This window comes from Desmodus rotundus, chromosome 5 (assembly GCF_022682495.2).
Source record: "Desmodus rotundus isolate HL8 chromosome 5, HLdesRot8A.1, whole genome shotgun sequence".
In the NCBI taxonomy this organism is placed as follows: domain Eukaryota; kingdom Metazoa; phylum Chordata; class Mammalia; order Chiroptera; family Phyllostomidae; genus Desmodus; species Desmodus rotundus.
The window spans coordinates 49,779,285-49,805,249 of record NC_071391.1 but is presented as its reverse complement, the minus strand read 5'-3'; the positions used below and the strand labels follow the sequence as shown (position 1 = coordinate 49,805,249).

At 36.8% G+C, this 25,965-nt stretch overlaps 1 protein-coding gene across 1 annotated transcript in view; it reads right to left on the bottom strand.

Moving 5' to 3' along the window:
- ACER3 (alkaline ceramidase 3) overlaps nt 1-25,965 on the bottom strand; it is a 100,429-nt gene that overhangs the window by 33,394 nt on the left and 41,070 nt on the right. Inside the window, exons 3-6 of the mRNA XM_053924193.1 lie at nt 17,848-17,900; nt 10,568-10,620; nt 8,475-8,556; nt 6,561-6,596 (exon numbers count right to left, since the gene is read on the bottom strand). Coding sequence (XP_053780168.1) covers nt 6,561-6,596; nt 8,475-8,556; nt 10,568-10,620; nt 17,848-17,900 — 224 coding nt within the window. The remainder of the gene's footprint in view (nt 1-6,560; nt 6,597-8,474; nt 8,557-10,567; nt 10,621-17,847; nt 17,901-25,965) is intronic.

Sequence of the window (25,965 nt, the reverse complement as noted above, 5' to 3'; positions counted from 1 at the left end):
TTTGAGGAAAAATTAAGAGCCTTCTTATGAATAACTAGTATCAGAAGTTCTATGTCAATTTAAGTATCTGCTGAAACCCGAACAAATGCTAGGATTTTGCTTCACACTCCCTGAATCCTTCCCTTCTTTTTAGCTTCACTTACAGCAAATGATTGTACTTCCCATTTTATAACAATATAAATATGAACTCTCTTAAACTCTTCTTCCAAATGTTTCTGCATCACAAATGTGTCTTCTCCCTGCTCTCTTTTTCCCATTCCAAGTCTGTAAAGAAAGTGGTGTCCATTTCTTCTTAAGTTAATCTAATTTGGGTTCTTATTCCATGTATACACTCCCACATATTTCTAGACTTGGCTCCATCAACTAATCTCATTTCTCTTCTATACTGGGCCCCGTGTAAGTACTACTACCTGGAAAACTGAACCTAGTGGGAAAAAAATTAAACTTAAATGTGTGAAATAGTAAATGCAAAAAAGTGCATAGAATACAAGTTACATGTACACTTAACAAATATTTACAAAGACAATAGCTGGGAGAGTATCGTCAGGATCCTGGTTAGCACCCAGAGTGCTCCAGGTGTCTCTTCCCAGTCCAATCCTCCTACCCGCCTCTTTAGAGAAAACCATCTTCCTGCCTTTTATAATAAACATTTTCTTGCTTTTCTCTACATATTTACTAACTTAAACTTGTCTCCTAAATATGCATTCTTAGTTTGTTTTTTGAATTTCAATTGAATTTGAATTTACAATAGAATACTGTAAATAGACACATCTTTGTTGTCTTTTAAAATCCAATTATGTTGTATATGTAGCTTTAGCTCATTCATTTTTGATGCTATAGACTATTTAAGTCACTAATATAAGTCTCTCTGACATGATAAGGTTGGTGTGTCCTATAATAATTAAATGCTAGATTAAATACTAATAAGCTCAATGTAGGTATTACTTCATTTAGTAATATAACTATAAAATAAATTCTCATAAGGCAATGTGGTCTATTAGTAAAAAACATAGTTTTTATAGAAATTCAGAGCTGGTTTAAAACCCTAATTCTGCCCCAAGCATACAGCTTTCTAATTCATCCTACATAAAAGTGCCAACATTACCTGAAATAGATCTTATCATGCCATGCCCATGTCAATGGCCAAAGTGTAAGATCCAAACTTTAGCATGACATCCTCACAATTTGGGTCCAGTCTTCCTTTCTCTTCTCGTGTTCTGCAGGATTTCATATTTTAGCACAGGATTCCCCAAATAATGGTCCCCAGAATAGTACTGTGCTGGGAGATGTTGAGAGATTCTATAAAAAAGAATTCTATAGTCCAAAAAATCGTGCTCAACTGGCATCTGCTGGGTGAAGCCTTTCTGAAATCCTTCTATAGATATTACTTCATCTCTTCTTACTACCAAAGTACTTCACTCATATTTGACTTTGGGCAGTTTTTAAAGTTGATACCTGAATTCTGGTTTGCCTGCAGCACAGGTGGCAACCACAAGGCCTGCAGGCCAAATCCCGCCCCCCACCTTGTTTTATCCAGCCTGGCACCTTGTTTCTACCCAGTGGCAGTGCCGAGCTCCTCGTCCCTAGTTAAGGAGTAGTTACATCTATACAGTCCTACAATTACATTCGGCCCTTTGAAGGCAACAGCAAGGCTGCTGTGGCCCCTGGTGAAAATGAGTTTGACACCCCTGAGTCCTAAAGTAAAGCATAGCTACACTTCAGTTTTACATATTCAGTCTTTACATTTTTTTCTAATAAATTCATCATCGCACTAAAATCTACAATAAATATGCACTAAATTTTAAATAATGTTTTTTATTCTTTCTAATAACATATCTTTCTGATAATAAATTAGATTCCACAGTATACTGCTACAGGGACATCATCACATCACTGAAGACATATGGGCTTTGAAATTAAAAAGACCTGAGTGCAACTCCCAGCTCTGCTGCTAATTAGGTGAGAAACATGGGCAGATTACTTAACCTTTCTGACTCTCAGTTCTCACCTACAAAATGGAGATGATAATTTTATACAGTTTGTTGATAGTTTTAAGATAATAGGTAAGTCAATCTATATAAATTATATGAAAGAATATATAATACTTAGCACATAACATATTTAAAAATGTCAGCTTCTTTTGCTTTTATTCCAAGTGTGCTTATGTATTAATTTCCTTACATCTCTAATCTGTAATAAAATGGCACAAATGAAACATAATAAAATTTAAATAAGTCTGCTTACGTTTCTGCTTTTCAAACTGTTTACATAGCGTGTCCTTCCTTAAAAACCATGAGGGCCAAATTAGAAGGGAGAGTTATAAAATACTGATCTGTCCCGTCTAGAAACAATCTTTAGGAGACATCTACTCTGGCAGGAAGATTTTAAGCCATACCACTCTTTGAAACATTGCATCTGAGATATTCAAGTACTGATTTGTCAATTAGCTGCTCAAAGAGGGTTCACTAACTTCTTAAAAGCTCAAATGCCCTTTTAATCTAGTCTCATATATGCTTTTTTTGTTTCCTTAAGATACATTGCTATTTCAATTGAATGTGGCATATTTGTGTATTGTACCCTTGGCAGGGCTATCAAATTAAATAAACAGCATTTGGCTCTCTTTGGGAGATGTCTGGATCACCTTATATTTAATATAGTAAAGCAGAACTGTTATCAGTATCTTCTCCCTCTGGGAAGCTAATCTGATTAGCAAGGCAATCATCCTGGTTGTGGCAGATCCTTTATTAACTCTTTCCTTCTAATAGCTTGTCACTGCTTATCTCTCTAGGCCCAACTCTAAAATCTCCTTTCAAAAGCTTTCCATGATTATCACAGGCAAAACTTCATGCATGTCATCTTACGTCTCAATATGTACTTTTAGCATCACACTGTATTGTTTATTTTTGTGCTTTTGTTATCTTATATTAATTATTTTTGTATTACCCTTGTGAAATAACACTTCTTTTTTTTTAACATTTTTATAGATGAGGAAATTGAAGTATAGGCACAGTGAAATTTGTTCATGGATAACAAAGTAGCAAGAAATCAAAAGGATAAGAAATCAAGATTCCTTCAATGTCTCTGGTTATATTTTGTTTGCTTTTTTTCTTCTGTTGGGTGGAGGGATGGGGAGAAAAGGCATACAACTGTAATTGAATAACAATAAAAATAAATAAATAAATAAATAAATAATTATAATTGCAAAAAAAAAAAGAAAGAAATCAAGATTCCAAACTCTCGAGACAGAGCTCCTTTAGACAATATTGCTTTCCCCTCCTTTTCCATTATTTTCAAGATCTTGAAATCTTGTCACAAACTCCAAAACAATTTTCCACTTAAGAATTCCAAAATAACTTTTCTCAGTTTCTGTACATAAGAACATCAGCAGTTAGAAGCCTGTCAGCTTAGTCTCCAAGCAGCCTCCCTTCCTCCTGCCATCCTGGCCCAGCCCCACAAACATTTTCTATGTTTGTTGCTGCCTCTCTGCCTACTCTTCTCCCAGATGGTCTCAGGCACTGGCCTTCTTATGGGTCTATTCCACAGGTATCCAGAATACCAATGCGCTGAAAAGGGAGGGAGGGACCTGCCACTTTCCCCCATGCTCACTCTACACTGGGATTGAAGGCACCTGTTACAAAGGGAAGGCCAAGCGTTGCCTCTGAGCTGGGAGCCATGGGATAAGACCAGAAACCATGTGAATTATTTGTAAGCATTGTTTTAATTTTAAAAAAGACATTTAAAATAAAAGAATACCAACAGTTATATGAAAGAATAAAATCCATACTCCAAACTTTGACACATAGAAAAATCTCAGAAAATGCAATTTTCTTTTAAGAACAATACCTTTGGTTTTTTTTTAACACTAGAGTAAGTAATAATTTAGTTATATGCAATAGATGTACCTTGTAATTCTCTCTTGGGTCATCTAAACAGACAGATCATGCCCTTGTCTATATCAGCACTGCTTTTACATATTTACTACAATACAAATATACCACAAATATTACTTTACAAGCCTGTTTTCCTAACGAGGTAGTGAGCACCTTGAGACCAGCAGCTATATCTTATTTGCCTTTGTATATCAGTATTACTTAATGTTTTCTGAGTGTTTACTAGGTGCATTATTATCTCATTTAATCCTCAGACAACTTCAGGAGATTATTATACCAATTTTAGGTTGTATAATAAGCTCCTTAAGAGCAGAGACCTCTTTATTTCATTTAGTAATATATCTCCTGTGCCTAGTACAGCACCAGACACTTAAAAAGCTCAAAGTTCTGTAACTTATCGGAGGTTATACAGATAGTAAGAGAAGAAACTAGATGGGAATCCAGGTCTGCCTGACTTTAAAGTCTTACTTTGATTTCAACTTTCAGCTCAGAATTTGGTACTGAGAAGGTACGCAGTGGACATTCGATGAATGAATGAATGTGTTCTACCTTCCGGTTGCTTATCCACTTCACCGTAGCATTCCCCTACTTCTTCACTTCTCTACCCTAATTTTTAATCTCTAAGCCCAGGATATAAGTCATAGCTATAAGCTTTCATTCTGCCTCCTTCCCTGTCAGCAAACATTACCATTCTACACAGAGAAGAAAATATTTACTACTAGAAAAACACATGGGAATTGCAGCATAGGAAATTATATGAACAGCTTGTTACTTTTATTATATATTTTATGTCAAATAGGTTTAAACACAAAATGGAAGACTGATGATCATAAACTTACAAAAACTAACCTCAAATTTCCAAAAATTTTTTTGGTAGTTGATTTTCCTTTCTTATAAAGGCAATTAAAAATTTATAAACACTGAGCTATTTTTTTAAATAAATAAACTTACTTGATTTTTTTACACTGTATCAATAAATCTTTCTAAATAATGACATCACTTCAAACTATAATAAACAGGGAAGTGAGCTGGGGGTATCCTCTCCTGTAATATCTACTTTAGTATGTCTATTTTCAGCTGGGCAAAGCACAATAATGTGGTTTTGGTATTTATTTAAAAAAAACGATTTCAGCCCTGACTGGGTAGCTCAGTTGGCGGAGCATTGTCCTGATACACCAAGGTTATGGGTTCAATCCCCACTCAGGTCACAAACAAGAATGAATCAATGAATGCATAAATAAGTAAAACAACAAATCTCTCCCCCCTCTCAAAAATATAATCAATAAATAAATGTATACATTATATCTGTTTTAAAAAAGAAATAAAAGTTATAGAAACATTTACTTATTATATAAGCACAAAATATTCTAAAAACTACAAGGCCTCTGATAATCCTGAAGTGCGTTGTAGGGTAAGTGGAGGCAGTCTGGCTTCCTCACCCAGGTGTCTGGGTAACTAAGGGGAGCAGAGTTCCCATAGTTTGGGAGGCGCCTGATAACCAGTGTTCTCACAGCCTTGAGACTGGGTGCGATAAACTGTTCCTACAACAGGAAGTGGGCTCACATGTGCAGGTATGTTATGTTATGAAACTTTCTGGCATCTTGCTGGCTTTGTTCCCCTCTGGTACTTAAACAGGTAGGGACTCCCTGCTGGGGGCGATGATGATGAGAGACACGCACGGGGACAGGTACCACGCTGGGGAGCAGGGGCCACAACATGAGACGTGAAGATAGACACACAGCTTGCAGCGTGCGTGGCTCGTCCACCCACGAATAAGGCATGCCAGACATCCCAACGGCTCCGTGAATATTTTCCCATCTTTAGGAATACCATGAACCTGCCTGGCCTTTAAGGGTGGCAACACATGGGCGCTTATTTATTTCTTTATTTTTATTTCCTAGTTTGTTAAAAGAATGGTGACAGGAATTGAACAAATCTAGATTACAATCCTCTTGGCTCTGCCTCTGCCTCTTAATAACTGTGCAACCCTGGGGCAAATTACTTAATATTTTTAAGCGCATTTTCCTTATAATGTGGACAATCCCTAATTCGCAGGACTGCTGGGAAGATTAGTCTGTGTAGAAATGAGCATAGTGCCAGGCACACGGTGGCACTCAACAGACAGATAGCTGCTCTCTTTAGTTAGAGTCTGCTACTCTATTTCATTCTGCTTTCATTATGGGATGCATTTAAATCATTATTTCCTACAGCAAAGTTTCCTGTGTTTGCTCCCCTCAATTTAAATAACCTTCCACCTCAAAAAACTTATTAAAATATGTATTAGGGGGAAAATATTCAAAGACTTTTCAGTCTATCTTTCCTATAAAAGAATGTCACAAAAAAGACTTTATATATATATATATATATATATACATATATATATATATATATATATATAATATGCATATATGCATAAGGCTTCCTGGTTTTTTTCCTGCTTATAAGAGCAACGCTGCACCTGCATTACTGACTCCCAATAGCCGGGTGGGCCTGGGCATTGATGGGCCCAGGTGGATTCCTGTTTCCTACAGCTGGCTCCTATAGGCACTGAGTTTTCTTTGGATATCTACCATTTCATTTTCAAAATTTATATTATTTACCAGAAAAGGAAAACACAAGGGAGGCAAGTATGGTTAACCAATCAAATTTGTAATAATTTTTAAGAATTACCTGATGGAATACAGGCTCCTTTACCTTAAGGTAAACCTGTAAAATATTAAAACACATGTAAATGAAGCGCATTATGGAGGGGAAAGAAATCCTACTGCAACAATTCTGCCTATCCCAAACCTCTCCTGCTCTCCTAGTCCTGTCACTTAGACCTGACCCCAGCCGTATAAAACCAATCAGATTAGGTGGCATGCCACAGGAGGGCTAGTACCTACAGGTGAGTCTCCCCCAGTACTAGCTCTACCATGGTAAACTACGTGTTTCTAAACTGTTGTGGATGACTCGGGCCTCTTGGCCTCTGCATCAGCATCAAGGAAGGACAAAAATGCAGATACTCATGACGGCTAAAGGGGTTATGTCTAACAACCCTGTTCTACAATAGAAAGAACAATGGCCTTAGAGTTAGAGACATAAATTAAATTTCAGACTCTGCCACTCACTTGCTGTGTGCTTTTGCAAGTGTAAGTAGCATCACAGCCAAAAGACTAATTTTCCCTTATCTGGATAATGGGAATAATAATGGTAAGAAATAAGAAGGTAAAATACATGAAAAATGTCTAGCATAAGGTGCTCTATAAAGTGAAAACATCTAAAACAAATTTCTTGTACTTCTGCTTCCCAAAACCTCTAACTCAACCCACCTAGATGTGTTCCCAGTTACACAGACCCTCGTTTTAGGCTGCAGTGTCATGTGAGTGGTTAAGATCAATGCCTATTCAAGATTTAGCATGCATTTATTGCATTACAGGAGTGAGCCTTTCAAATGACGTGTTAAAGAATCAAAATTCAAATCATAATGTTGAAATGACGCCCATCACTTACAAGACAAAAGTCTAACTTTCAAAGCCTTCCATGGTCTCATTCCTGCTTTCTGTTTCACTTCACTGCTTTCTTCTTGTTTCTTTTTCATCCTAGGCGCCAGGAAGCACAGTGCTTCCCCAAATGTGCTATATTCATGTTTCTGTATCTTTAAACACATTGTTCTTCACTTTGTTCAGAAATCCTCCCCTGCTGGCAAACACTCATCTTTCAAGATTCAATTCAAACTGCACCTCTTTCTTGAAGCCTTTTCTGGCCCTCGCTCAATTCAACAAAAGCAACCACTCGTTTTCCTCTGTACCCTCACTGTGCAAGTATGCACGGTTCTATGCCAATAGACAATGCCATACAGTCTATTTAGAAATGTTTCACCACACTCTTGCCCAAGAGCCTGGCGAACTTCCAACTATCAGTTAAAACCCAGCTTAAGTGCCTTTCTCTGGAGCATTCCTTGACCCACTCAAGCACTCTTCATTGAATACTCCTTCATTTCATCCTTATATAACTCGTTTTTGCCTCTATTATTGTAATTTATCATCTTTTGAAGCAATTCATCATTTACATGTTTGACTTCCCTATTAGAATGTACTATTAGAATGCTCAAACAAAGCAACTGCTTCTTAGACATCTTTGTATTTTCTACTGCCTGGTACAGTAGGTCTGCAATGAAAGTTTGTTGAAATGAGTCTCTCTCTATACAAAATGCAATTCACTTGAAGGGGAAAAGAAGCTATCTTAACTTATTAGGAAAATGTTAAAAAATAGACATATTAGGCTTAATAGAGCAGATCTAATCTCTCTTTTTAACAAATAAGAGGTAATATATCTATGAGAAAAAGTTTGTTTTTCCATTGCTACTGAACATTAGCCTTTTGATTTTTTCCCCATTTTTTTTAAAAACCAGAGTTTAAAAAAGTTGTTTCAACTTTTTTTGAGAACTAACACCTAAACAGGAAATAAAAAAGCAGTATCTGTGAGTTTTCTGTAGAAACATTTCAGTTTGAACAGCATGAAGCAAACACTGGAAGCAAAATGTGGCAAACTTCATAAATGCCTAGTTCACATGCTTAATCTGTTAGATGAAACATGACTTACTGTGGTTACTATTAAACTGAATAGAACTAAGGTAAAAAGCAGGTGGTAGTTTACTGAGTTCTTGATCTTGAAACATTCAAACCTTAAAAACAGAAAAAAAAGAAAATGTCTTTAGAATATATAACTATGAAAATAAACAAAACACTGTTTTACCACCTGCACATGAGCCTCTGAGTCTACTGATGCCATCATTTCTTCCATCCATACTCTCATCTTAGAGACTTGTACTGTCTATGGCATCCAAGAGCTGGGGGGACCAGGAGAAGGCACCTCCCTTAAACACGGCCAATGAGAGGCTCTCCCCTGAAAATTTGGAGTTTGGTAGCGGGACTAAGGCATACTATTATAGAAAATATCATTCTACTATAATTGTCTCTTTATTTACCTGTCTCCCCAACCAGACCATGAATTCCTTGTGTGCAGGGATAAAATCTTTTTTCCATATATCTAGTCACTAGGATAGTATATTCAGTAAATAAGTATGAACAAATACATGGCCATCAGTAAAGCATCCCATATTTGAACCTAATTTTCAGTACAAGCAGCAGGAGAGTCCTCTCAGTTTACTAATTAATTGGCTGTGGGAATTGGACCCAGCTCCTATTTCCTTACCTGTAAAGAAAGGTGGTGGCCCAGATGATTTCTAAGATCTCTTTTATCTTTAAATTCTAGAACTTGATGACTTAGTAACAAGAGCTCATCTGAAAGTATTTTTTCTAGATTAGGGTAGCAAACTACAGCCTGAGGGCAATTTCTCAGCCTAAACCTGTTTTTTCATAAATATAATTTTATTAGAACAGTCACACCCATTTGTTCACACATCTCCCATGCTAGACAGCAAAGTTGAAGAGTTGCAACAGAGATCATAGGCACACAAAGGCAAAAATAATTACTATCTCACCCTTTACTGAGAAACATTTCAGAACTCTTTTTTAACCATATATTCTTTGAACTATTCTGAACTTTACATATCTTTAGAAGATATTCTTGAGCTAGCAATGATAATCATGTTGAAAATAATCAGATTGCTATCACATAAGGGCCTCAGAGATGTCTTATGGATTAGTGCTAGGGAACAGAACATACACTTAGAAGGTAAAGCTACTAAACTTGTAGCTCAATTTCCAAATCTGACACTTACTAACTACATGACCTTAGGTAAGTCATCTAAGGATAAGTTCTGCTTACATCTGTGAATGAAAAAGGGGTCCTATGGAAAGTAAGTTCATGGGGGATCTAGTCATAAATTCCTAAGTGGTCAGGTCATGGTGGATAGCAATGCCCTAGGCACATAACTTTTTAGCAAAAGGTTTATTTTTGCCATAAGCAAGCCCTGTCCATTGTTTCTGTGTTAACCTGCATCTAGGTTAACATACCTTCGAAATAAGCTTAACCACACTTAAGAAAGCACATAATCTTGTAAACTATCCAATCCCTGCCTTGCTTTCTCCAATCTTCACGTAATCTTCCTTAGTTCTCTCTTTAATTACAAATGGCTAAAAGGAACTGCAAAACTGTCATTCTTGGAGCACTTGAGATCTTGCTTTCCAGCAATTGTCATCAGTTTGGGCTCAAATAAACTCTTAAAGAACCTCTTTACAGGTTTGGACGTTTCTTATATCAATATATCCTTAGACCTAAATTACTAAATCTGTCTGTGCTTTACTTTGTCACCTATAATATGGGAACAATACGCATTGATCTTACACAACTGTGAGAATTAGAGATGACTTGGTATCACTAGAACAATTACAGGTACAAAGTACATAAATATTATTTTTATGGTATAGTATATAAAATATTTATTTAAACATGTATACATTCATAACTCAAGGAAGGGCAAATGATATAAGTCAAACTTAAGTAAGAGTCTATCTAAATTGGCTGTAGGGTATTGAGAACAAAAGTTAATAAACAACATTGTAACTTCCCAGAGACTATACTCTCTATATCAAGGTCACAAATATCATAATCTACATTATTACAATCTCTCAGTAACATTAACTAAGTTAGTTATATAATTTAATTTGCTAAGAGGGCAATATGAATTTTAAAATATATCAAACAACAGAATTTTAAACTTAAATACTTACATGCAGTACACAAATATACAACAGCTGTAAATCATCGGGAGTTCATCCAATAGCTGTAAGAAACAAAGGCAAATAACAGGACACGAATATTGTAGAGCTGTAGTTATATAAATCAAAATAACATGATTAAAATGGTCACCTCATTATCTATTACATTTTACTATTTCTTTTATATATTTATTATTGTCTAATTTACACTGTTTTAGTTCATTGTTTTTAAACATACAAGCTTATCCACCCATCTACCTGCCCTAATATACATACCCAGGTATAAAGCGGGACTCACGGGGCAGCTCAGATCATTTGGTATCACAAACTATAATATCATACTTTCAGGAAAGAATGATGTCCACCGCCTAGAGGTCTGTGGGTCCAACCAGTATTCCTTTGCATTTCTGCCCTTTCCTGTAGCACTTAAAATTGGTAAAATGTCCACTAACATACATAAGAAGAGGTATGGATGGGCAGGGAAGTCACTTAATTAATCTAAGTAACCTATGTCTCAGAAAAATATTATTATTATTGGCAATAATAATTGTAGCTATGATGTATTAAACTAGTGTGAGACACTAAGCTAAGTGTTATAGATAAGTTATTGCTAATCCTTAAACCGATCCTGAACCCAGTCGTATGTGTGGGGCATGCTCTGAAGGGAGAAAGCATAGACGCGGGAGGAGCAGCCACGCAGTTACAGCAGTCCAGGCTAAGGAAAGCTGCTACTTGAATTAAGGTAGCAGAATTGGGAACAGATGTAAGCGACAGGCTTGAGAAATATTTAGGAAGTAAAATAAACAGGGAGTTGTGGTTGATTCTATACAAAGGTGAGGGATGCCAACGATGACTCCCTAGTATTTTGCCTACCATCTCAGATGATGGTAGTCCAGTTTACTCAGATTGTGAAAACAAAGAAAATTATAAGAACAATTTTCAATATGTTGAGTTTGAGGTGCCTGTGAGGCAGCCAGGTGATAGTGCCTATCAGGCAACTAGAGACACAAATCTGTAGTGGAAAAGAAAGGTCTGGACTCCAGATTTTGACTGCTTGTTTATTTGTTTAAATTGAACTGAGTATATATGTTTAGTATGTTCAAAGAGCACAGATTTTATTTTCATTTTTTAAAAGATGTTATTTATTTATTTTAGACAGAGGGGAAGGGAGGGAGAAAGGGAGGCAGAGAAACTTTATGTGAGAGACCAACTTGGATCAGTTGCCTCTTGTCCACATTCTAACCCGGGATAGAACCTGCAACCCAGGCATGTGCTCTGACCGGGAATCACACTGGCAACCTTTTGCTTTGAGGGATGACGTTCAACCCCCCTGAGCCACACTAGTCAGGGCAAAACAGCACAGATTTTAAGATATGGATGATACAAGTAGAATAGTCTTATTTCAAATCCATAAATAGCAAAATTACGACTGGTAAAAGAATACAGAGTTCCAGAGTAGGATGAGGTATGGATCTGAACATGAATCTGGAGAGATAGGCAGGGGCCAGATCACAAAGCCTGAGGTTCAAATTTATAAGCTTGAACTTTTTAAAAGTGACATGATGGGAGAGCAGAGACTATATTTTACATATCGCATCCCCAGCATTTAGACAAAGCCTAGCAAATATTGCTCAAAGAATGAAAACAGTTAAGTTTGGTTTGCAGGAAGAGTTACTTCTGTTGTAGTGTGACAAATGGATAAGGAAAAGTGGGAACACCAATGATAGGAATCTGGGTTGGATGAGGGATTCAGGTAGCGGCAACACAGAGAGCCAGAGGCAGATGTATCCGAGAGCTATGCGAATTCAATCAAGAGGTTTTAGTGGTTGTAGAGGTGAGAAAGTAGGAGAAATTAAAGATGAATCATAGGTATTTGGCTTGGGCTTTCAGTGTGAGTTGGTTTCATTCACTAAGATAGGGAACAAAGGAAAAAGATAGGTAGTATTTATAACTAGAACATCTGTTGTTTATAAAGTCTGAATTAGCTTACATTACTACCTAACATTTAAACTATTTTTATTTTTGTATTATAAATAAAATTATAGGTGAGCAAGCATTTTCCTTTGGTTTTATTTTCTAGGATAAGTAAATTTTTTTAGTTATGAGAAACAGCTAAATGCATTCATTTTTTTACTAGCATTTATTTTTTCTAATATCAAACATATTACATGTTCATTATAGAATACTTGGAAAAGGCAGAAAAACACAAAGAAAAAATTAAGAAACTGCCTTTAATTTTACCCTCCCCAAGATTATCAATAACTGTTTATTTTGATTAGTGAGTGAAAGCAAAAAAGAATGAGTTGAATGAGTAAGTAAATGAAAAAGGTCTGGGAGAAGACTTCAAAAACTTAAGATCTTTATGCTCCTACCACACTCAATACAAGACACCGTCCTAAGGCAGATAAAGGAAAAAAGAATACAAAACGGAAGTTGGACCCTAATCTTGCCTTTAACTTCCTGTGTAACTTTAGTCAAGTCGCTTTCCTGTTCTTAGAAGACTATTTTTCATTTATAAAATTTGTAGATTGGACTAAATTTTAAAAATCTTTTCTAATATTAAAGCTCAGTGATTTTAAATTGTCCTTTGGTACCTTTACCCCTTGATTGAAGGCTGTCTATTCACTCTACCCCATCTCCAATGTTTTCCTCAACCTCATCTCCAAATGCATTGCTATTGGCTGGCTGCCCCAAGAACGTAACCCATGAATACTGTGGATGGAGTCAGTCATGCTTAAAATGTTACCTTTCACAAGGGCACACGTAACTTAATAGTACTCAAAGGAGTGAATCACTAACAATGGATCAGTAATGGTGGTGTTCAGACTGGCTGAAGAAAACTGAAGGAAACTATTATTTATTAAACATTTATTTACCAGATCCTATGCTGGTATTGTACTTTCACACATGCCAATCAATTGATCCTCTTAATACTCTTACCAGGTATTATTAGACCCATTAGATAGATGAGGAAACTAAGGTCCAGTAAGATTAAGTGGCACATCTACACTCAAACAGCTAGCAGAGGGGTAGAATCAGAACTGGAACCTAAGCAGCCCCCTAGACATCTGAAGAAAATACCATCCATGCTCTAAATCATTCTCAAGACAGAACTGTCAATATTTGCTTGAGTTCACTTCAGGCAGAGCTGGGCCCCCAATATCTCTACAGCTACAACAAGCTAAGTCCAGGCTGGCAGAATGGTTTACTGATCCCCAGAGCCAGGTAAGTGGCAGCCCTGTCATTTCTTACTCTTCTTCAGTGACTGTGCATAACAAATGACGGCCTAACATAGCCGAGTCAAATTTATTCTGAAAGGAGGCAGCACAGGGAGCTATTAAAGAGATGGAGAAGCCTTTTGATATTGATGATTCTACCCTACTCCTCAGTCACTGGGAAAATGGGTCATGTCATTTCTGCCCAGTCAGACAAGCACATAAAACCATAACTTTGTAGTCCAAAAGGCGAAGAAAATAAGGCATTTGTATAATTTGCCCATGATAAAGTAGTATTATAGTGATGACAGAGCACAGAATCAAAGATCTCAGGATCCAAGGCCATCTTGTCCATCCAAACGTGTGTTATCTTGCTAACAGCCTTGCCAACAATCAAGTTTATATGCCAAAGTGTGTCCCACCTCTGCTCAAAATCCATTAATGGCTCACAGAGGATAAAGTCCAAGAGGCTTAGATCTGCCCTCCGGTTAGTTTCCCAAACTGCACCTCCACGTAGTTCAGTGCCTGTCCCAGAGCAGGTACTCGATAATTTAATACACATTAGCTATTACTACTGGCAGCACTACCATCATCATCACCATATACTTCCAATTCCATGGCTACAACCATGATGTACTACTTGCAGCAGCCTGACGTAGCAGCCACGCTCTCACATCTGTGCGTTCTAGTTGGCCTGGCAAATTCCCATCCATCTTTGACAACGCAACTCAAAACATGTGTCTGAGTCATCTGTGTGAAACGCATTCTCTGATCTTCCTACCCTAAATAATTCATTTCTTTTCTATTTCCATAGGATTTGTATGGCCCTTTATCACTGCATTCTATCTTCACTCCTAGACAAACGGCTCCCTGAGGAAAAAACATCATCTTTACCTGTGCGCACCTATTGTCCAGGTACCAAATACAAAATTTTGAACTAATTAAAGTGTTTGTTCAGCCTGTGCTTGGGCACCTCCAAGGACAGAGGACTCAAGCTCTCCCAAGGCAGTCTTTGCCATTCTACCAGCTCAGACAATTCTTCCCTATGCTGAGCAAGACATTTCTTTATTTTTAATGCCCCTAGGACCACACGGAATAGACTTACTACTCTTCAATGAGTCAACTCTTAAACGCTGATTCCTAAAACATTTATGCAGGGCTATATGGCAACCCTGTGATATAAACAGGGGATACATCAAGGTCAACCAGAGAGTCCCTGCTCTTAGATAACTCGCATTTTGATAGAGAAGTCAGACACATACATAGTGTATTTATAAAACAACACTGATAAGAGCAGTAATAGAGATGCACAGAGTGTTATGGAAGAACAGATGAAGAGTACATATCCTTCCCTGGGGCCATGGAAGGCTCCCTTGGAGGGGCTGCCACCATGCCTGAGACTTTGAAGAATGAACAGGAATTGTCCATGGGAGAGAAGAAAATGTAATAGGGCCAGGCATGAACAAATGCGCAGAATAGAGAGGCTAGTGATTAGTGTGGGTCACTGAGCATGTCTTCTCTTCTTCTAGCTAAGTATAGTCATTGCTGACCACATAGTGACATTTCCCTCCATCATGGAATGAATATACAACAGCGGTCCCATAAGATTATAATGAAAGATTAAAAATTCCTATGACCTAGTGATGTTGTAGCCAAAGTTAAGTCTTAGCACATACATTACTCCTATGCTTGTGGTCATGCTGGTATAAACAAAACCACTGCACTGCCAGATGTATAAAAGTATAGTTCACACAATTACAGTAGTAGGCTATACCGTCTAGGTTTGTGCAAGTACCCTATGATGTTTGCACAAAAATGAAACTAGCGCATTTCTCAGAACATATTCTGAAGTTAAGCAGCACAGGCGTGTATTCCCAGTTCCTTCCCTCAGGCATCACGACTAGGCTTTCAGTGCTTTCACCATTCTGGTGTCTTTCAGCTGAACAAACGCTAGGGTAGTCCTCAGAACTAATGCAATATTCTTGCCACGATCTGATCAGCACAGAGTAGGCGAGACTTTCCCTTTGCTCACTCAGATGCCTAGTCTTGCCTGACGTCTTGTCTTAGCGTATTTATCCAGGTGTTTCTTCATATATATGAGATAAATAAAGAGATAAAATGGGCTTCAGCAAAACTGAAAACTTTTTTGCTTCAAAGGATGCTAGTAAGAAAAAAACAACACACAGAATGGAGTATTTGTAAACTATATATTTCATAATGGTCTAGTATCCAGAACAGACAAAAAACTCTTACAAATCAATGAAAAAAAGCAAGTATCCCAATTTTTAAAAATCAGCCAAGGGTCATCTGAATAGATATTTCTCTTAAGAAGACATAGAGATAGCCAATAAGCACATGAAAAGATGCTCAACATCTTTAGTCATTATGGAAATGCAAACCAAAACCACAATAAGATACCACTTCACACCCATGAAAACAGTATAATTAAAAGGACAGACAATAACAAGTATTGCTAAGGATTTAAAGAAATGGCTGGTGGGAATGTAAAATGGTACAGACACTTTGAAAAACAGTCTGGCAGCTCCTGAAAAGGTTAAATGTAGTGTTACTATGTGACCTAGCAATTCTACTGCTAAGTATCGTACACCCAGGAGAATTGAAACATACATCCAAAAAACTTGCACATGAATGTTCATAGCAGCATTATGCGTGAAAGCCAAAAAATGTAAATAACCCAAATGCCCATTAATTGCCAAATGGATAAACAAAATGCGGTATATCTAGACAATGGAATATTAGCTAGCCTATAAAAAGAAGGTAGACACAAAAGGTCACATTTTGTAAGATTCATGGCTAAGAAATGTTCAGAATAGGCAAATCCATAGAGACAGAGAGTAGACTAGTAGTTGTCAGGGGCTAGGCGGAAGGACTAGCAGGGAGTGACGTCTAGTGGGTTTCTCTTTGGGGTGACGAAAATGTCCTGGAATTAGATTCTTTTCCAATGTCTTCAACTTTTATAGATTCTTCCCAAGCTCCTCATGTTGCCATATTTGTACTTCTTTAAAAATAATTTTAGTATTTATAGTGTGTTTTCCTAGCCAGAAAACATAAGATTTTTCTGTGCTTCATTAGGTCAGACCAGTGTCTTATCATTTGCATATTCTCCAAGCCCAGCGTGGCATGCACAACAGACATGACGCTTTCTTATAAGTATGTGTTGAATATTAAAATGAATCTAAGAATTCTTACACATTTAATATAGCTATAATTAATAATACATAGACTGCTGTATATACAGACCCTTCCAGAATTAACACTGTCCAATATGAGCCTTATGCTGCTACTGAGCACTTGAAATAAACCTAATCCAACATCCACTGAAACTATGAAATATAGATCTGATTTTAAGGTGCAAAGCATTTCATTAATGCATTTTTATATTAACTACAGGTGGAAGTAATCCTTTGGGTATATTAGTTTAAATACATTATGAAAATTAATTTCACTTAATTTTTTAATGTGTTTTTTATTCGTGTGGCTACTCAAAAAATTTAAATTATGTATGTAGCGCACATTATATTTCTACTGGACAGTGCTGTTCTAGACGTTTCTGGGTTAGCAATGGGGAAAAGAGAGGTCAAAGACTGAGGACTAGGGCCCCCTTAGAGCAAGGGCAGTAAATAAAAGTGCTTGCGTGGCTCTAAAACCTTGCTAGCTAGAAGAACCCGACCATTCAAACAGAGTCCGTAAGAGTGAAACGTGAGGGAACGCAGGCATCTAAGAATAAAAATATATTACTTTGACGAACCGATTATGTCTTTTTCAGATGTCTCTATGGGACTCTACTCTTTGATCCTGCTCTAAAACTGCACACCTACACAGAGGTGATCAAACATTTATACCCTTCACTTGTGGACCACTTATTTGCTTGCCTCTTTACTTCACTTAGTCAATCTGGATCCTTTGGCCTGAAGTGAAAACTCCAGAGATTACTAATTTAATTTTTTTTTCCAGTCTCTTGTCTCAATCATCCTCTAGTAACATGATCTTTTCTCAAATTAGAAGTGTCCCTGGATTAAGAGAAATAAACATTTAGTCAATTTTGTCGTTACTGACCTGCATTTCATATTTCAGAGTCATGTGGAAGCACCAGGATCCCATGCCTACCACTGAAATTAAAACAAACAAACAAATACAACAATTAGCATTAAATTCTTTGGAGGTGGCCAGAGTGACTTCAGAAGACAATAAGACAATTCAAAGCACTAAGCTGTGTTTTTTTTCAATTTTATTTATTTTTAGAGAGAGGGAAAGGGAGAGAGAAAAAGGGAGAGACACATCCATGTGTGAGAAAAACATGGATCGGTTGGTTGCCTCTTGCACGTCCGCAACCAGGGACCTGGCCCATGTGTGTCCTGACCAGGAATTGGATCTGCAACCTTTCGGTTTGTGAGAGGACATCCAACCCACTGAGCCACACCAGCCAGGCTCAAAGCACTGAGTTTTAGGGAGAACAAAGTTTATGAAATCTGTGGCAAGATACAGTAGGCTGTGTATAAGCTCTATAATTAATGAAATTCTGGCATAGAAAAAAATACAGTGTAAGTTCTCTTAAATTCCCTCCAATACATGATTTACTAGTTTAATCAATATTCTCCATTCTTTCTTTAAAGTATATTACCCGATGCTCAGGGTACGCTTTAATGCCATGAATGGTTAGCTACTCTTCAGTACTTTGCACGTCTGATCCAAATAGCTGAAATGTATGCTTACTAAGAGCCAGTCAGCTATGTTCATTCCCAAACCTGTTTAATGCCACTGTATTTAGTTATCAGAACTATGATTGCAAAAAGAGAGCTAGTGTTTCTACAAAAACTATTTTAAATGCTTAAAATACATTCAATAAAAGTTGCTAATAAAAATTGCTGTTGAAATTAGGTGTGGGTAAGATATCTGTTACAGATTAGGAAAAATAGTAAAAATCTAAGATTCTTTATTCATGTCTCTATTTTAAATAAACTGCTTTCATTTTAGGGTTAAAAAATTGTTTTTTAAAAGACTAAGTAGAACTATAATTAGAATCTTATATTCAAAGGTCATGCCCCATATCATATAATTGTCAAAGTATGATACAACTATGTTTTAATTAAAATAAACCTTGAAGATGGGTGTATATATATAATTTCAATAATTATACGCTTTGAAGTTTTAAAAATCAACTTACCAAATATCGGCCCCTATCACACGTGATAATTGAGCTTCCAGCCTGATTCCTTAGCTTCTGTTAACAAGCATTTACTAAGTACCTCTTTTTGCCAAAGTCAGTTACAGATGCTGAGGTACAAAGATAAGGCCCAGTCCTTGGCCTTAATGCAGCATATAGTCTAATGGAGGGTACAGGCTGGTAACCGGAAGAGGCCAGTACATGGAGATATGATACGGAGATATGCAGAGAGTACCATGAGAGCACAGAAGAGGGGCACTCATGAAGGAAGTCAGACAAGTGTGGCTACCAGGAGACTTAGCCTTAAAGATGTACAGGAGTTAGCCCAACAAACATAGTAAATGTGGTGTCACCAATAATTTGTACAAAGGCACTTGAAAAAATTTTCAAAATCTATTACTCTCACTTTTTTCAAAAAGAAAATCACACAGGTAATGAGATTATTTTTACTGCTCAAAATGAGACAAGAGAAGTACAGTGTTATTGTACTTGCTTTATTAAAGAAATGGGGAGGCAGGATGGTTGGTGTCTTTTTGCAACAAGAGAAATTGGAAGGTGCAAAGGGAGGTAAATTAATGGAAGGGGAAAAAATAAACCCTGTGAATTATTTAAAGTCACACAATATACTATGAAGTAAAAAAATGGAAATAAAGTGGGATGACTGCTCATCCCAAAAGGGAGACTGGCCACTTAATCATGCCTCACTCAAGAAATATTTTTATCCGAACCTTTTCAAATGTTTTTTTGGTACTGTTTATATATAGTGCAAAAGTCTGATTTTTTTAGAGCTCTATAAAATTTCTTTCTTTTCAATAACCCACTTAAAATGCAAAGTAATGTAATAAAATAGTATCACCTTCCTCCACACAATATTTTATATTTTGATACTTTAAAGCAAACCACCAATATTTGCTAAAGTTTATCAGCTTGATGGAGATACAATTTACATACTATACAATTTACATAGTACAAAATTAATTTATTGAAAGTGCACAATTCGATTGTTTTTAGTATGTTCATAAAGTTGTGCAGCCATCTTACCTAATTTTAGAACATTTTCATCACCCCAAAGTGAAACCTAATACCTATTAGTAGTCACTATTTCTCCTGATTATCCCCTTCTCAGCCCTAGAAAACCACTAACTTACTTTCTGTCTCTACAGATCTGAACTTTTCATATAAATGGAATCATACAATAGGTAGTCTTTTCTGTCTACTTTCTTTCACTTAGAATAATATTTTCAAGGTTCATTCATGTTAGAGCATGTATCGATAACTCATTCCTTTTATGGATGAATAATATCCCATTGCATGGACATACTACATTTATTTATCCATTCAGTAGTTTATGGACATTGTTATCAATTATATGTTTGCATCCCCCCTAATTCCTATGTTGAAGGCCCTAACCCCCAACATGATAGGGTTAGGGGGTAGGACCTTTGGGAGGTAATTGGGTTCAGATGAGGTCATGAGAGTGGGGCCCCATAAGGATTAGTGTCCTTGTAAAAGGAAGAGAAAGGACTTCAGTCTCTCGCACCTGCATGCAACAAAAACAGGCCACGTGAAGACACAGGAAAAATGTTCATCTGCAAGCTAAGAAGAGGGCTCTCAATAGGAACTGACTAGACCAGCACTTGTAACAAAATAAATGTCTACTGTTCAAGCCACCTCGTCTATGGTATTTTGTTATGACAGCTTCAGCTAAGACAGACATTTAGGATTCCACATTGTGGCTATCATGAATAATGCTGCTGTTAACATTCATATACAGGCACACCTCGTTTTACTGTACTTCACTTTATTGCCCTTCACAGACATTGCATTTTTTACAAATTGAAGGTAAGGCCCTCCACCAGTGAAGACTACAAGTCACTGAAGGCTCAGATGATGTTGGGTTTTTTTTAGCAATCAAGTATTTATAAATTAAGGTATGTACATTTTTTTTAGACATAATGTTATTGCACACTTGATAGACTACAGCACAGTGTAAACAAAGTTTTTATATAATGCACTGAGAAACCAAAAAATTTGTGTGACTTGCTTTAATATGATACTTGATTTACTGTGGTGGTCTGGAACCAAACCCATAGTACCTTTGAGGTATGACTGTAATCTAGAGATGATTTAAAGTATACAGGAGAACTGGGGTAAAGACAGTTTATCCCATAATTGTTGCTGGAAAAACTGAGCAAAAACATGAAACTAGACTACCTTGCACCATATACAAAAACAAACTTCAAAATGGATTAAAGACTTAAATGTAAGACTTGAAACCATAAAGCTCCTAGAAGAAAACATAGGCGTAAAATCTCTGACATTTTTCTTAGCATTACTTTTCTGCTATACATCCTTGGCAAGGGAAACAAAAGAAAAAAGAATAAATGGGACTACATCAAACTAAGGTTTTGCACAGCAAAGGAGTCCATCAACAGAACGAAAAGAAAACTTTCTGAATGGCAGAAGACATTCATCAACGATATATACCTGATAAGGGGTTAATACCAAAATTTATTAAAAACTGATACTACTCAACATCAAACAAACAATCCAATTAAAAAATGGACGGAGGACTCAATAGACACTGACCTAAATAGGCATACAGATGGTCAACAGACACATGAAAAGATGTTCAACGTCACTATCAGAGAAATGAAAATTAAAGCCACAATGAGACTTCACCTCACACCTGTCAGAATGGCCACTGTAAAATAACCATAAGGCTATAGCCCTGATGTGGCTCGTTGGGTTGAGTGTCATTCTGCAAAGCAAAAGGTTGCCTGTTGGTTCCCCTTCAGAACACATGCCTGGGTTGCAGGCCAGGTCCACGGTTGGGGGGATGGGGGAGGCAGCTGATTGATGTTTCTCTCAGTTACATATAGTTGTTTCTCTCCCTTTCTCCCTCCCTTCCCCTTTCTGTAAAAATAAGTAAATAAATAAATCTTTAAAAACAACCATAAAAACATTGTATAATAAATACATAAACCAGCAACAGTCATTTATTACCAAGTACGACAGCCGTGTGCTGTATTATACAACTGGCTGCACAGTAGGTGTGTTTATGCCAACATCAACACAGACATGTGAGCAATGTTTGCGCTGCGTTCTGATGGTTACAGTGTCATTAGGCCTAGACGACAGGAATTCTCCAACTCCACTGTAATCTTATGGGACCACTGTCATACACGCAGCCTGTGTTGACTAAAACATTATGTAGAGCATGGCTGTAAAAGCATATAGATCCAGGTTCAAGGTATGTCTTCATCATTTATTAGCTGTGTAATCTTGGTCAAGGTACTTCTCAAATACTGTATTTATAAAGTGAGATTAAAGAGTTCCTCATAGGTTATGAAGAGTTAATATAAATTAATGTACTTTCCACAGAGCCTGATATATAATAAATGTTCTATGAATGATAACTACTGTTGTCTTTTCAAACTCCAACAAATGTTAATAGCAAATTTTATGGCCTCATAAAAATTAAGGACTAAGCCAATATCACACGAAGCTTGCAAAATTCTAAGAGTCCAAAGTCAAACACTAAATGTTAAACATGAAGATCCAATATGGAGTCACTTGTGCTAAAGTAAAGCCCCACCAAGACTTAATACCTAACCTAAATGCAATTTCAGCCTCTCCCAGGAGTGGAATTTTAAACCTATCAGTCTTGAATTTCCAGGTCAGCACCACTGAGGTAATCTGCCCCATAAAACACCCCCTGCCTTCCCTTTTGGGAAGGTGACTTTGCCTGAGGTAATATATTCTTTTAACTTTCTTGTCCTCCCCATGACCATTTCTGTCTACAAAGCCTTCATTTTGTGCAGCTCCTCAGAACACCTCTGTATTTACTAGATGGGATGCTGCCTGATTCATGAATTGTTCAATAAAGCCAATGAGATACTTAAATTTACTTGGCTGAAGTTTTGTTCTTTAATTACCGTAACCAGAAAGGCAGAATTTAGCTCCAAATCACTTGTCTCTGCTTTCGATTTATTGTCCCAGTTTTATTATGGACCAAGGAATAATAAACTCATTTGAATTCTTCATCATATTTCTCTATATATAAGCAGGAATAATTTTTGCTGGTTTTAAAATGTTTACTTAGCCCTGGCTGGTGTGGCTCAGTGAGCTGAGTACCAGCTTGTGAACTGAAGGGTCGCGGGTTGGATTTCTAGTCAGGGCACATGGCTGGGTTACAGGCCAGGCCCCCAGTAGGGGTCATTCGAGGGGCAACCACACATTGATGCTTCTCTCCCTCTCTTACTCCTTGCCTTCTCTTCTGCCTAAAAATAAACAAATAAAATCTTTAAAAAATGTTTACTTAAAACAAATATTAGGTTCTTATTCCTTCTTCAATTTAATAGCAAACTACTGAGACCTATTAGAAAAATAATCCGAGAAGATATCTTTGATTCTTCTATTGATCTTTTATGAGGATCTCTTTCTTTTATAAAGTGTGCATATCTGGGATATAACACAGTAGAAAAATAAACGAAGAAGAAGAGAAAGACAAAAGGATGAGGTGGTTTCAAAGCAGCTATAACGGATGGTGAATGAAGCTGAAATCATGCTTGCTGGAAGAACCGGCAACTGCTCTGGGACACAGGGTGGGGAAAAATGCGGAAAAATGTTTTTAACTCTTAATTTCCCTAATTCTTCCTCATTCCTCAAATTGAACCATTTGAGAATAAGTTTCAGGGATTTTGACCTTTTTACCCCTAAACACTTTATAGCATGTGTCTCCTAAACAGGGACATTCTCTTATATAATCACAGTACAATGATCAAATTGAGGAAATTTATCATTAATGCAATATTATTATTTTATATACAAACAGGTCACTTGTTTCATAGTGCCCTCAACTTGGGTCTCTCTGAGTTTTTTCTCTTCGTCTGATTCAGGCCATGCACTTTCAGTAGGAATACTGCACAAATGATGTTTCCTTTTCAGTGCCTCACTCCAGGAAGAACCAGCTAGTTTACACCATTATTAATGATGTTCAATTTAATTACTTAAATAAAGTGTTATTGGCCAGATTTCTGCATTGTTACCATTTTTTCATTTGTAATTGATGAGTCATCTGTCAGGAGATACTTTCAGGATATGTAATTATCATGTAATTATCAATCCACATACTTTCACCCCAAATTTTTAACATTCACTGATGACTTATCTGAATCAATTACTACGATGGTAGTTGCAAAATGGTGATTTAAAAAAAAAAACACCCTGTCATTCTGTTTATATTTCTTACTTGGTAATTCTCTTTAAAACATGCTTTTCCTTCTCACACTATTTGTTTGTCGATAGTTAAAATTAAATTGTGGGGGATTTTTATACCATGTGTTATAACTTGATACTGTCATTTTTCATTCGGAAGCTCAAATTATCCCAGTTTTGTCAAACAGCCTTCTGTGTCATTTTAACACCACACCCTCATTTTTTGAGCAATTATGTACTTTCTGGCATGACAAAATGTTCTAGGCTCATCTTGTACTTTCCCTGCCTCATCCCAAGAATCAGCCATTTCTCCAAGAAAACTTGATTCTTTTTAGTGAGGGAAAATGTTTAGAAACCAAGGCCTGGACACTAGATGTGTTCATTGCTACTTAAGCCTCATTGCTTCTAGGTCCTTTCAGAGTACAGAATATGTGAAGTCTTCTTTTTTTTAATCATCTGATATCTCTAATTCCAATTTAATACCACAGAGTTCTTCCTGACCTTCCTCCAACCAAATTTATCTCCTTTCTTCCTCATGAGAAACAGCCTTCAACAGTGTCAGTACATTTCCTCATTTGCTTAATCCTAAAGTGCATACAAAAATAACTTTAGAATTACTATACTCATACCACCAACAACAATAACTGTACAGTAAATAAAGTTAGAAAAGTAAAGTTCAAGACTTCACTGAATTTCCTTTTGTATTCAAACTGGAGACAAGTAATGAGACTACCATTCCAAAGTTAATTGAATTAATACTTTCACTTTCTCCCATGTGGTTATGTTTTCCATTTGATAAACAATACAGTACATTTTTATCAAGATTTTATATTTTTAGAGTTGTTTTTAGGTTCATAGCAAAATTGAGCGAAAGATACAGATTTTTCCTTATAATCCTTGCACCCCTCACATGCATAGCCTTCCCTATTATCAACACCCCCCACCACAGTGGTACATTTGTTACGGTTGTTGAACCTATATTAATACATCCTTGGCCCCTAAAGCCCACAGTTTGCATTATGGTTCACTCTTGGTGGTGTACATTCTGTAAGTTTAGACAAATGCATAATGACATGTATCTACCATTATAGCACCATAAATAATAGTTTCACTGTCCTAAAAATCCTCTGTCTCTACCGCCCCACTAACTCCTGGCAATCACTGATCTTTTCACTCTCTGCATAGTTTTGCCTTTTCTAGAATATCATATAGTTGGAATCATACAGTATGTAGCCTTTTCAGAGTGTCTTCTTTCACTTGGTAACATGCCTTTAAGGTTCTTCCTTGGTTTTTTCATGGCCTGATAGCTCACTTCTTTTTGGTGCTGAATAACATTCCATTGTCTGGAGGTACCACAGTTTATTTACACATTCACCTACTACTGGAAGCAATTACTTGGTTGCTTCCAGGGTTTGACAATCACAAATAAAGCTACTATAGACATCTGTGTGAAGGTTTTTGTGTGCACATAAGTTTTCAACTCTTTTGGATAAATACCAAGGGGCATGCTTGCGGAATCATATGGTGACTATAAGTTTAGTTTTTTCAGAAACTGCCAATGCGGCCACATCACTTTGCATTCCCACCAGCAATGAATGAGAGTTCCTGTTACTCCACATCCTCACCTGCATTTGGTGTTTTCGGTGTTCTTGATTCTGGCAATTCTAATAGATATGCAGTAGAATCTCACTGTTATTTTAATTTGCATTTCCCTGATGACAGTTGATGTGGAGTATCTTTTCATATTATTTGTTACTCATATATCTTCCTTGGTGAGGTGTCTGTTACTC